The following is a 13,311-nucleotide window of genomic DNA, read 5'->3' as shown; positions in this document are numbered from 1 at the left end:
AGACTTGAACACACCTTTCAAACTATAGAATATGCAAAGTAAACTGAAATTTAATTGAATCTTTTAACTTATTCATCAAGATATTTTGGGTACAAGTAACTGAATGATTAGATAAACTTTACAGACTGATGCTTTATAAAACTAGAGACAAAAAGGCTAAGTCTTGCCTGCGGTGCTGAATGATGTGAAAAACTTAGCTAGAAATTTTTACACTATTCCAGCTCCAGCAACTTGGAGCCAGCAATGCAGTTCAGAATCCAAGTGCTGCTGGCCGCTACAGCTCCGGTGGAACTAGCCAAAGCTTCTGCATCAGATCGTTTTTTTTCTATTACTTCAGACTTATCAAGTTGCTCGCGACTATAAATTACAAAAGGTGCAAGGCATCCAGGTGAAAGAATTTCCTGATTCACTGCTACAGGCTTCCTGTTGAGGATAATTCCTCCAGCAGCAATAACAAGGTCATGTAGATAGCTCTTGTAGGAAGGTGAAAAGCCACCCATAAAAAAGAACTTGTATCCATTGAAAAGCTTTGGTTGCTGCAAAACAGGAATTTTGGCATTTAAAGAATACATAAGAGGATTTTAATGCAAATGATGAAATGTCCATCCTAAAGATTATCGTAGTTAAAGCAGGAAATTTGTAATTACAGCCAGCAGAAGATGAAAATGCAGTGAGACCTATAAGCAACCAGTAGAACAGAGGGAAAAGTTGAGATTTAAGTTCATCCTTATTGAATCTAAACTGACATACTTGCTGTCCAGAAATTGAGGGGGGTAAGGAATTACACTGACATTCTTAACTCTACAAACATTCTAGTTGAAGTTCCATTCTCTTTCTGGAACGGGAATGCATAGAACCTAAAAGAGTGATTTATCCACGTAAGGAATTAAACATTGCTCTTAAATGCCATTACACCCAGGAACTGAAATGCACTTGATTAGTTTGTTATTAATGATAAATCCGGAGAAAGGTGTACCTTGTTTAAAATCCTCGATCTTCCAAGCTTAGGGCCATCCATGATGCCATGAGCATCCATTTTAATCTCATATTGCTGCTCATCAACAAATTCTGTGGCTTCCAAGCAAGCAATAATCCCTGCAAGCATAAAAACCAAACATCAAGATGGACCAAACAGAAGCTAAACTCTGACTGTAGAGAAAACACATTTGTAACTCAACATATTCATTTGCAGTTACAGAAAGGAAAAAAAAGGTTACTGACAGTCAATGCTCAATATCCATTTCCCAGCCAAGACACCCATCAAGTATTTGAGAGTTCTTCGGCATGTCCCTTTCTCATCTGTAGAAGCAATAACATGGGTGACACTTAGGTCCCAGTTCTTGACTACTGTCACTCCAGACAACCTCTTTAATGAAGAAACAAGCTCCTGCAAGGAGAAAATTTAAGTTATCCAGTTAATGAACCCCATTTATCTTGAACAAATATCATCTGCAAATATTATTCTGTTTACTCACTTTTTCATCAGCAGTTAGAGCTGAACAACAGAGCACCAAGCTCTTATTCTTCTTCTGAGACTTCCACTGCGAAGTAGCAGCATTATCAGGTGTTGCTGAGACTTTAGGCTGGTGGATATTAGAACTTCTGCAGATTAAAGACAATGAGAAGGGGAATCTAAATTTTTTAGCTAACAATTCTAAGAATCTGTTGATCCAACCTTTTGATACTTTCTTTAATCCGGGACTGCTTTCCAGGGACCTCACATGGCAGCTTAGAGTTGGCATGCAAAGGGCATAACATAACAAAGTTATCCTGAAACAAGGAAAATAGAGTAAGTGATGCTTTTTTTATGAAATATAGGCCTGAGGGAACGAATTTTTTTTATGAAATATAGGTCTGAGGGAACGAATTTAAGACGTACATAATCCCATCGACACTCTGGTGTCAACTTGGCACAAGGAACATGAAAGCTTTTGCGACAACTCGTCTCATAACACCCAAGAGCTGCTCCTTTTACTCCACAGAAAAAACAAGTAATCCTCCGACTCCTCTTCAGCTCAGCTTCAAGGTTGACCGCATCATCTTCTTCAAAATATACATTAGGGGCCCTGTAGATGTGCATTTCTGTCTTTTACACTAGAAACGATTTGACTTGAAACAGATTCAACGAGACTAGAATGATTTAATGCACAAATGAAGAAAAGTTTTGATGATGACAAATTGCTATACATTGAACACAATAGATGTAGATATGAAATATACACTTCTGTTTTATCTTAAATAAGAAAAATACACTTTCTTAAACTTGACATTCGTGACACTGATGATGAAATTATCTAGAAAACCAAGAATTTTCTGATGCATTACAGATTATTTATGACTTACTATACCACTTTTACATGAAGGATTTATAAAGAGAGGACTATTACCATTCTGCACAATGCTTATGCACATGTATAACACCAGATACTCCATTGACATCTTCTTTAACAGGTTTTCCATTAAGGTAGCTTATCATGACTCCTGAAATCTGAAATTTGGTTATGAAAAATGGAAGTATATAATCAATATACAAAGTCAAGAGGCAAGCAGCTCCAAGAATAAATAGGAGGAACCAGAAAAGAAAAACACAATCAATGACTTATACCTCAGATTCCTCTGCTGAACGGCAGAAGGCACACTGGATCTTGTTGCTGCTTGCCTCACACTTCCGCAAAACCAATCCATTCACGTCCGAAACAGATTTCTCTGTTTCCAATGATTTATGCACTCTCTTCTGAATCTTTTCAAGTGTAATATTTTCCTTGTCAGCAAGCTGCTCATCTTCAGAAAACTTCACTTTTTTCTTACCATGAAGCTTGCCATCACACTCAAGCTCACATGTCTTGATTTGTGTACCAGAAGGAGTAGCTTCCCCATCATTATGCATGGGAAGCAATCTATTTGCTGCCAAATGCAAAGGTTCATCTTGGATTTGTGTAATGTTATCTTTAGCAGTTCTCTGTCTGCACTTTGGTCTAAAACGAATTTTATTTTGTTCACCAATAGATCTCTGGTCCTGTTTATGACATGCCTTCAAGTCAAGTGTCTCAATGCTTCCTTCACTGTGTTTTTCCTGATCTCCAAGAGTAGACATATCGAAGGACTTGGGCTGACTGCTCTTGCGAAGTCTTTTAGCACGACATGAAGTGGAAATGTCTTCTATTGCTGACCCTGTGACATTTGTAGCGGAACTACCCTTTTTCTTGTTTTTCAAATCTTTGTTCTTTGAGTTAAGTGCATAGGCATCTTCCTGATTGTTCTTCATAGTTTTTTCAGCTGCTTTTTGTAAGTTATTATGAAATTCTGACACTTCACCAATTATTTTCTTGCCTTGTTTCTTCTTAGTGCATCTAAGTGCCTTACTCTTGCTAGAATTGCAAACGACACCTTTGGTACCAGTGATTTCATTTTCAAGAGGAAATAAAGAGTGTGACTTCAGTTGTTCTTTATCAGTACCCTCTACATTTACCACAGTTGTTCTGTCCTGAGTTGCTGATTCCACACTATGCCTTTTTAGTGAGGGCAATCGAGTCTTCTCTTGAGCTGCAGCACAATCAGTATCTTTAATCTAAACCAGCAAAAGAGAAATAAATTAGAAACTAAACAAGTTTAGAGAATGAGAAAGAGGAAAACAGTTCTGACTCCCTTGGCAATAATGTACTGCAAAGAAATACCTTCGTCTTGTAGGGGCTTGAAGAAAGTTCAGGAGAGCAAGCTCTTTGTGTCCAGTCGAACATCTCACTGTCAAAAAGATCTGCTCCATTTGCTGCATTACGAGTTCCACTCTGTATAGCAAGAAAGTGGGAAAACCAATGAAACTTCTTCATAAAATACACAGAAAGTGTGAACATGAACAAGATCATCATTAAGCTCAACTCTGGATCACAAAACACAAAAGCTAAGTTGAAGGGTAAGAAAGGAGGATCCAAAAACTTGAGGTTTCTATTTACATTTTTATGCACTGTAAGGAAGCTGAAAAAAGAAATACCAAATGATTTAAAAAACTAGACTGGAAAGCATTCCTCTCTCTATTCCAGCGGGAGACAAAAAAGATCAAATAAGCAATACTAGAGAATGATTCAGTAAATTAGAGTGTAATGTTAAAGCTTATCTGGCATACAGATCAGACCAAACAATCCAATCTTATCAATTTTCTATTTAAGAGTACACTTTATTCTGGAGCTGAAGCAGTTGTTTCTTAGTATAAATTGGATATCATGTTACTTACTTTTGGAGACATTTCACAGTGGACCTCATCATCCATGTCCTTTATATCACTGAAGCATGGAATAACTGGAGGTGTATCCATGATAATGTATCCATCTGTTTGCTGACTTGACCTTTCTACATCCTCTTCTTCTCTCAGCCAGAAGAATGGAGATAGTACTGGTTCTCCTTTTTCATTTAGCATAGACCTGTCTTTCTCAATCACCAAAGGTTTCTGAGCTTCGTTGGTGATGGATTTACCATTTCCACCAGCCAACTTTGCGGGTGGCGGAGTCTCTAGAGGTGGATATTTTGGCACCTGCACTCTCTTTTTTGTCGGAAAAGAAGGTCTAATAAGATTTGATCCGGTATTCTTTTTGTTGCACTCTGAAGATTTTTTTGACCCTTTCCCTCTTTTTCTTTTCTGATTATCTGTGGCTGGAGCCTCAGTTACAGTTTTACCTTCATCTGGGAGTCCACAAGTTTGTTTGCCATTAGATTGGTTGTCTTCACCTGCATATGAGATAAAGATGCTCAAACCAAAATTATTTACTGAAATGATAATAACTACTTCCAAATTGGCTGAATCAAAGTAAATTCTTCAGAACCATAAACGAATCAAAATATATTATTTGGATTATGTTCAGGACTAAAGAATGAATATCAGATGCAAACAAGAGTTACTGACATCCATACCATATAATGCTCTACGGGAATCATAAATATGATTTCTTTGGTGAGGTGGAATGTTAACAATATTAAACCTAACTTGATAATAACTACTTCCAAATTGGCTGAATCAAAGTAAATTCTTCAGAACCATAAACGTATCAAAATATATTATTTGGATTATGTTCAGGACTAAAGAATGAATATCAGATGCAAACAAGAGTTACTGACATCCATACCATATAATGCTCTACAGGAATCATAAATATGATTTCTTTGGTGAGGTGGAATGTTAACAATATTAAACCTAACTTGATAAAAGCTAAACATATTAAAGCTCATTTGTTTTGATTGGAAACAAGGTAGATAAAACAAAAACATGCAAGTTTAACAAATTTAAGACACTTGTTCAAACATGGATTAGAGCCCCAAACTATCCATCCCAAAACGCCCTTGTTAAACAAGGGCTCATGATAATATTAGGTGCATTTGTACCTGCAAAAGCGGGATATTACCTGATACTCTGGATGACGGATTGGTTTGAGTAACAAATATATTGACTCCTGAAGCAACTTCCATGTTCTTATAGATGTTCACCAAATTATCCATGTGCAGAGCAGGTCGGATTTCTATAACACCAAAAAATTAGAAGTTAAATAAAGAGAAAAAACAGAGTTATAATAACCTACATAAAGAAAGCAGCAATGAGAACGTTACTTTGTTAAAGCAAATTGAACTAACTTAAGTTTGTGTAACCAGGCATATAAGTTCTAACAAGTAGAGCCATAATGACTCCATGAGCACAAGGGAATCGTGAAAGAACATGCTAAACAGGGAAACTAGCTTGTTACTCACACATTATGCACCAAATTAAAGTTTACTTCTGATTGAACCTCGTGGCTAGCACCTTAACATTTATATACTTCAAAGAGGTAAAACATATTTTAGCCATCCATCATGTCATTAAATTTAAGCTAGCAATGCCATCAAATTATTCCTAGTATAACTGTTAGGCCAATTGCATACACAGTCGCCGCAATAATGACTGAAGCAAAATCCAAAGACTTCAATGTTTGAGCATTATGTTTATATGAGTAATTAAAACTATAATTCCATAAACCATTTTATTAGCCCTATTATTGATCCTAAGGAAAATACTTTAGCACAGGGCCGAATCCATCATGTAAGCTATGGGTTCAGCCAAACCCAATAGTTTCAGCCTAGACACAATATATGTGTTAAGCAATTCACTAATATATGAATAAATATTAAATTTTGAACTCGATTATTAACACTTGAGGTCATGTTCTGGAATCCTGAACCCATTAAGTTCAAATCCTAGATCTACATCTGCTTTAACAAATACAAATGCAACATATAAAACTTGGCACTATAAGATAACAAAAGGGCACAAACCTCTGCGATGAAAAGGAACTTTGCACACTGGACAATTGGACCCTGATTTCATAGTAGTCTGAATACATAAACTGCCAAAAAAAAAAAATATTACTTCAATTTCGACTAGAAAACATCAAATTTGCACATATAAACATTTCTATACACATTACTTACTTGCAAAATACATGATTGCATGTAAGTGAAACAGCCGAATTCAACAGACTCAAGCTGCGAACAAAAAAGCAAAACGAAAACGAAATATTAAGATTATACAACATAAAATTAAACCCAGCAAAAATTGAAAAGAAAAACCTAATAATTCTTGAATTAACTGTACCAGATGGGACACTTGAGCTCTCTTCCCATTTTTTCAAGATGTGAAATATCTGCCATTTTTTATTGCCCTGATAATTAGTGAATCTCTTCTTAGTTGTGAAATGAGAGTTTTGTTTGGCTATGGATGATTTATGGGGTTTGGGGTGAAAAAATTGTGACTTGTGAGAGAAGCTGAACAAAGAAGCGTGAATAAATGCGAATTTTTTGAATTTTTACTGAAAGCGCGCTTATTCTGTCCCGCCACAATATTAGGATTTTTCGCCTTGATTTGAGGGCGAATTGCACAAATAGCCACTAACAGCACATGTCTTTATTTTAAAGTCAGTGTTTTAAATGTCTTTAGTTTTTAGCCACTGGTTTAATAAACTTATACCTGACTGGACGAAAATACCCTTCTGCTATAACCTATACCTACGAAAACATTAACGAGCAGCAGCAACGCAGCAGCAGAAGCAACGCAGCAGCAGCACTTCACTGTGATAGTCGAAATTGAAGAAAATTCTCTTCCGATTTCAAAAATTCAACATTCTCATCCAAAAATCGACATATATTTATAGTAAGTTAAACGTTTATGTGTTTCTATTGATGTTTAGATTGACATAGTTATACTCTTTCATATTTCTATTGATTTTTATACAGTAAGTAGAAATTTGATTATTTTTTTTTTGAATTTTTGGATTGATAAAGTTAAGCACATCGCCTCCTATGATAATTCTATAAAAATTGAGCACATAATATTAAGGACATAGTGTCCGCATTTTGCAAATTGAATTGAAAAAGTTAAGGACACAATGTCCTTAACTTTGTTGATGTTCTTCTGTATATTAAGGACATACTGTCATAGTTTTGCAAATTGTTTTGAAAAAGTAAAGGACATTAAGTCCTGAAGTTTGAGTTTCAAATTGAAAAAGTTAAGGACATTTGGTCCTTAACTTACACTTATTAGTTAAAATCTGTCCTTAAGTTTGAATTACAGATTGAAAAGTTAAGGACATGAGTCCTTAAGGACATTTGGTCCTTAACTTACACTTATTAGTTAAAACCTGTCCTTAAGTTTGAACTACTGATTGAAAAGTTAAGGACATGACCTTAAGTTTGACTTGCAGGTTCAAAAGTTAAGGACAGGAAGTCCTTAAGTTTGAATTACATATTGAAAAGTTAAGGACATGAGTCCTTAAGTTTGACTTGCAGGTAAAAAAGTTAAGGACAGGAAGTCCTTAAGTTTTACTTGCAGGTTCAAAAGTTAAGGACAAGAAGTCCTTAAGTTTGACTTGCAGGTTGAAAAGTTAAGGGCATGAGTCCTTAAGTTTGACTTGAAGGTTCAAAAGTTAAGGACAGGAAATCCTTAAGTTTGAATTCCAAGTTCAAAAGTTAAGGACAGGCAGTCCTTAAGTTTCAATTACATGTTCAAAAGTTAAGGATAGGCAGTCCTTAACTTTGAATTCCAAGTTAAAATGTTAAGGACACTTGGTCCTTAACTTGGTCTTGAACTTACAGTACATGTTCTTAATTATACAAGTATTGCTTTATAAAATATATCCTGAGTTTCCCATTCTCTTGACTTGCAGGATGGAAACAATATGCATTATAGTTGCTTTTAATGGTAGATGGACTGAGGACTATAAATATCTTGATCATCAAACAAAGCTTGTTCTAGTACCTGAGTCAATTCGGTTTGAAGATTTCATTAAACAGATCTTTGAGGTTATTGAATTGGATAGACACAAGTTTGAAGCAGTGATATGGTTTGATATTAACCTTGGAACAAGCAAAGGAATGCTTGTATCCAAAGATTTAGATCTTCACACATGTATAGAGTTACTAAAAAGTCATTCACTCTTCAAGGGCTGTCGTTTCATTGTTGATATTTCCGAAAGAGTTTTTGGATCAACAAGCAATGAACATGTCAACACAGAAACTCAACATGACAATCAAAACAAATGCCAACAGATAATGGAAATAGATATGGTTGAAGCTCAACCATTAAATGAATAGGTGCTTCAAACATTTGATTCTATTCAAGTAGAAGGACAAAGCATTATAGAGATTGACAACGAACAAGCTTTGGGTATTCAAGTCTTAGAGAGTGCACCGGTAATCGAAGAAGTTGCTGAAAAAACCTGTACTCAAATAACTAGACGAAGATCAAATTTGAAACAAAAAGAATCCCCAACTACGATATTAAAAGAAAATGCTTCGTTGGATGAAATAAAAGTTGGATCAGTATTTGACAAGAAGAAGAGTATAATTAACTGTTTTTCCAATATAGCAATCAAAGGACATTTTGAATTCAAGGTTGTTAGATCAAGCTCAACAAGATATTCGTTGACATGCAATGATGATAGGTGTTGTTGGTGTGTGCGAGCTTTCAGAATTAAAGATTCAACACTGTTCAAGATAGTAAAGATTGAGAAAAAGCATGACTGCTCTGTTAACACTATGAAAGCAGATCAAAGGCATGCTACTTCAAAGTTAATTAGTGGTTACATTATCGACAATCTTCGGGACCAAGATTTGAAGTTACACCAGCTTTTGTCATGGCAGAGATGCAAAAATTGCATGGACTAGACATTGGATATCACAAGGCGTGGCGTGCTATTCAACATGCTTCCGCTTTAATAAGAGGAAGTCCCGAAGAGAATTATGAATTATTGTCTTCATACTTGTATATGATGACAAGTAAAAACCCGGGAACTTATACTAACATAAAGATAGATTGACGACAATAACAGGTAAACAATTTAGGACATGCTATCTTTAACCTTGTTAAGTTTTGAGTTGTAACCAGAAGTTGAGGACTGGCTGTCCTTAAGTTTTGAACTTGTAATTCAAAGTTAAGGACTGCCAGTCCTTAAGTTTTGAACTTTGAAATCAAAGTTAAGGACAAAATGTCCTTAACTTTATAACTTGGAAATGAAAGTTAAGGACTGCCAGTCCTTAAGTTTTGAACTTTGAAATCAAAGTTAAGGACATCATGTCCTTAACTTTATAACTTGGAAATGAAAGTTAAGGACTGACTGTCCTAAATTTCAGGTATTTTAACCTTGTTTTATATTATATTTTCAGGTTTGTTTATATGTTTTATGCATATGGATCATCAATAGCTGGTTGGAATCATTGTAGACCAGTGATTGCTGTTGATGCAACTTTTTTGAAGTCAAAATATCGTGGTGTTTTAATGATTTCATTTTCAAAGGATGCAAATAACCAAATTTTCCCATTAGCCTTTGGAATAGCAGAATCTGAAAATAATAATTCCTATGAGTGGTACTTTAGTCAGCTTCGCAATGCAATTGGGAGCCGTGAGAATTTAATTTTTTTTATCAGACAGGCATCAAGCTATTGCAAATGGCATTGCAAAGGTATATCCTGAAAGCCATCATGGGATTTGCATCTATCATTTGGAGCAGAACCTAAAGCGAAGGAAGGTGAAAAGTGAGGTCATAAAACTATTCCAAAGTGCTGCAAGAGTATACAAGCGCAAAGAATTTGACCTATACATGTCAGATATAGCAAATGTAGATAAGAAGACTTATGACTACTTGATGGAAGAACCACCGAAAAGATGGGCACGTTCTTGTAGTCCACGACGAAGATATGACATGCTCACAACAAACATAGTTGAGTCGATGATTTTTGTCCTATTAGAAGCAAGGGAGCTGCCTATACTAAGAATGATGGATTTCATTCAAGTGAAGCTACAACGTTGGTTTTATGAAAGAAGAATAAAGCAGAAGGAACATTTTATGATGTTTCTTGTTGGGTAGAGGAAGAATTGAAGAAAAGAATAGATTTAGCATTTACTTTGAATGTAAGTATTATGTTCTATATTTATATTATGATTTTAATAATATTTAACATAATGTACTCACTTATAAATTTTCAACATTGAAGGTCTTCCCTGTTTCATGGCGTTCTAGAGTTGAAGAAGAAGGAATAACTTTCTTGGTGGACTTAAACAAAAGAACATGTGATTGTTTTCAGTTTCAATTTGATGAATTACCATGCATACATGCAATTGCAGCTATCGAGAAGAGAAACATCAAGAAGTCCAACTTTTGTTCGCACTGGTACTTAAAGGAATCTTGGCTAAAAACATATGAAAGACAAATACATCCTGTAGGACATACTGATTCTTGGATTGTACCAGAGAGTGTTAAGTCACAAATTGTTAAACCTCCAGATTTCAAAGTGCCACCAGGTAGAAGGCAAAAGAAAAGGCATATTCCTGCTACCGAGCCATCAAAAATAACATTCAAATGTGGTCGTTGCAGAAGAATTGGTCATAATAGAACATCTTGTATATATTCTCTTGCTCTCCATCCATTTTCAAGAAAGCATAGAGAAGATTAGATATATCCACTTATGTTTATCGACTCTTTTTAGTTTTTGCCATAAATTGGATTCATTTAGATTATTCTTATTTGAGCAGATGTCTGAATTTTGAAAATTTCTTTCTTCTTACCTTGTTTTTGTTTCTTTTGAGTTTAAAGATTAAAGTTAAGTACAGGAGTTCGTAAGTTCGACTTGCAATTTCAAAACTTAAGGACATTCTGTCTGTATGTCCTTAACTTTGAGTTATAAGTTCAAACTTAAGGACAATGGTCCTTAAGTTTGACTTGCTAGTTAAAAAGTTATAGACAGGAAGTCCTTAACTTATACTTCAAATTTGAAAACGTAAGGACTTCTGTCCTTAACTTTCATTTAAAAGGTTAAAAGTTAAGGACAGGAAGTCCTTAACTTATAGCTTCAAGTTTAAAACTTAAGGACTGTATGTCCTTAACTTTGAGTTTTAAGTTCAAAACTTAAGGACAACGGTCCTTAAGTTTGACTTGCTGGTTAAAAAGTTATAGACAGGAAGTCCTTAAATTATACTTCAAATTTGAAAACGTAAGGACTTCTGTCCTTAACTTTCATTTAAAAGGTTAAAAGTTAAGGACAGGAAGTCCATAACTTATAGCTTCAAGTTTAAAACTTAAGGACTGTATGTCCTTAACTTTGAGTTTTATGTTGAAAACTTAAGGACAACGGTCCTTAAGTTTGATTTGCTGGTTAAAAAGTTAAGGAAGTCCTTAACTTATATTTCTAAGATGAAAACTTAAGGACTCCTGTCCTTAACTTTGATTTTAAAGATTAAAAGTTAAGGACAGTAAGTCCTTAACTTATAGCTTCAAGTTTAAAACTTAAGGACTGTATGTCCTTAACTTTGAGTTTTATGTTCAAAACTTAAGGACAACGGTCCTTAACTTTGATTTGCTGGTTAAAAAGTTAAGGAAGTCCTTAACTTATATTTCTAAGCTGAAAACTTAAGGACTCATGTCCTTAACTTTGATTTTAAAGATTAAAAGTTAAGGACAGGAAGTCCTTAACTTATAGCTTCAATTTTAAAACTTAAGGACTATATGTCCTTAACTTTGAGTTTTAAGTTCAAAACTTAAGGACAATAGTCCTTAAGTTTGACTTGTTGGCTAAAAAGTTATGAACAGGCAGTCCTTAAGTTTGTATTATACATTCCAAAGTTAAGGGCAAGCAGTCCTTAACTTTGAGTTCAAAGTTCAAAGGTTAAGGACAGTCAGTCCTTAACTTTGAGTTCAAAGTTCAAAGGTTAAGGACAGACAGTCCTTAACTTTGAGTTCAAAGTTCAAAGGTTAAGCACATGAGTCCTTAAGTTTGAAATATAGGTTCAAAAGTTAAGGACATTTGATCCTTAACTTTGAATTCAAAGTTCATTTACACTTGGTCATAAACTAATACTAACAAACTCAATGGACAAATCAACACTTCAGAGAATCAAATCAATTAATAACATGATACCTTGATATAACTTCTGAAATTGTAATTTGGCATAGCTGTGGCAAAAAATTACGTTATGCCAACAAAATATAAGTACCTTTAGGAATTTACAGAATATTTTAGAAGTTTTCTAAACTTGCAAAATTGACATGTATCCTTTACACCAATTTTATACAAAAGATCATCCACAACTTTCTTAAAAACTAAACTACAACTCCTTTGGACAGCAGGTTTCATTTTCACTCTCATAATCATCCCCAACATTTTCTGGTGGAGTGTCATACCCAGAATTTCTTTTCCATTCACCATGCGCCCAAAGATTTGCAGCAAGTTCTCTTCTGAAGTCTTTTACGTCTTCGGGTTTGAATTGCTCCACATCCTTTGCAATCATCAGTAGCTCAACATATTTGATCAGAAAGGCACCACAATCAGTCCTAAGAGAAATGTAAGATATGCAGTGAATTAAACAATAAATCTAAAGTACATATAAATAATAATAAAAAAAAATAACAACACGTACGATCCAATTTGGCGTGGTGATCTTCGCCATTGAATATCAAATTTGTTGAAGACATTTCCGAAAGACTTGTGATGTTTGTCAAACTGTGAGAACTTTAGCAAGTGGGGGATCATCCGTGCATACATTTCCATGTGATTAAGTCCTGCCTCATATGGCTCACTGTATATGGAATCGTATACATCAATCTTTTTCTGATTCAAGTCCAACACCCCCAAAAGAAAGTGTGTGACAGCATTATCTTCTTCAGAAGGAAGCCGACATGGAAAAAAGATTTTGTCAACTTCTGTCCAAGCAATTCCACATCTACGGCTGTCCCCCCACACATATGGTGTCAGAAACAACTGATTATCACCAGCACACCAAAAGTCATCAGTAGCATCATCACTGAA

General features: G+C 34.9%; 1 protein-coding gene across 1 annotated transcript; it reads right to left on the bottom strand.

Annotated features, from left to right (window-relative positions):
• Positions 1-30: 30 nt before the first annotated feature.
• LOC109240085 (protein BREAST CANCER SUSCEPTIBILITY 1 homolog) lies at positions 31-6,775 on the bottom strand. The gene is made up of 14 exons (XM_019406706.1): positions 6,611-6,775; positions 6,448-6,501; positions 6,292-6,362; positions 5,391-5,504; positions 4,229-4,719; positions 3,675-3,785; positions 2,606-3,568; positions 2,388-2,488; positions 1,880-2,066; positions 1,676-1,770; positions 1,476-1,602; positions 1,222-1,387; positions 977-1,095; positions 31-536 (listed from the first exon to the last, which is right to left on the bottom strand). The coding sequence occupies exons 1-14, from the start codon at positions 6,664-6,666 to the stop codon at positions 213-215; spliced, it is 2,979 nt and encodes a 992-aa protein (XP_019262251.1). The 5' UTR covers positions 6,667-6,775; the 3' UTR covers positions 31-212.
• Positions 6,776-13,311: the final 6,536 nt, after the last annotated feature.

This window comes from Nicotiana attenuata, unplaced genomic scaffold (genome assembly GCF_001879085.1).
Source record: "Nicotiana attenuata strain UT unplaced genomic scaffold, NIATTr2, whole genome shotgun sequence".
Taxonomy (NCBI): domain Eukaryota; kingdom Viridiplantae; phylum Streptophyta; class Magnoliopsida; order Solanales; family Solanaceae; genus Nicotiana; species Nicotiana attenuata.
This window is presented reverse-complemented; position numbering and strand designations above follow the sequence as displayed.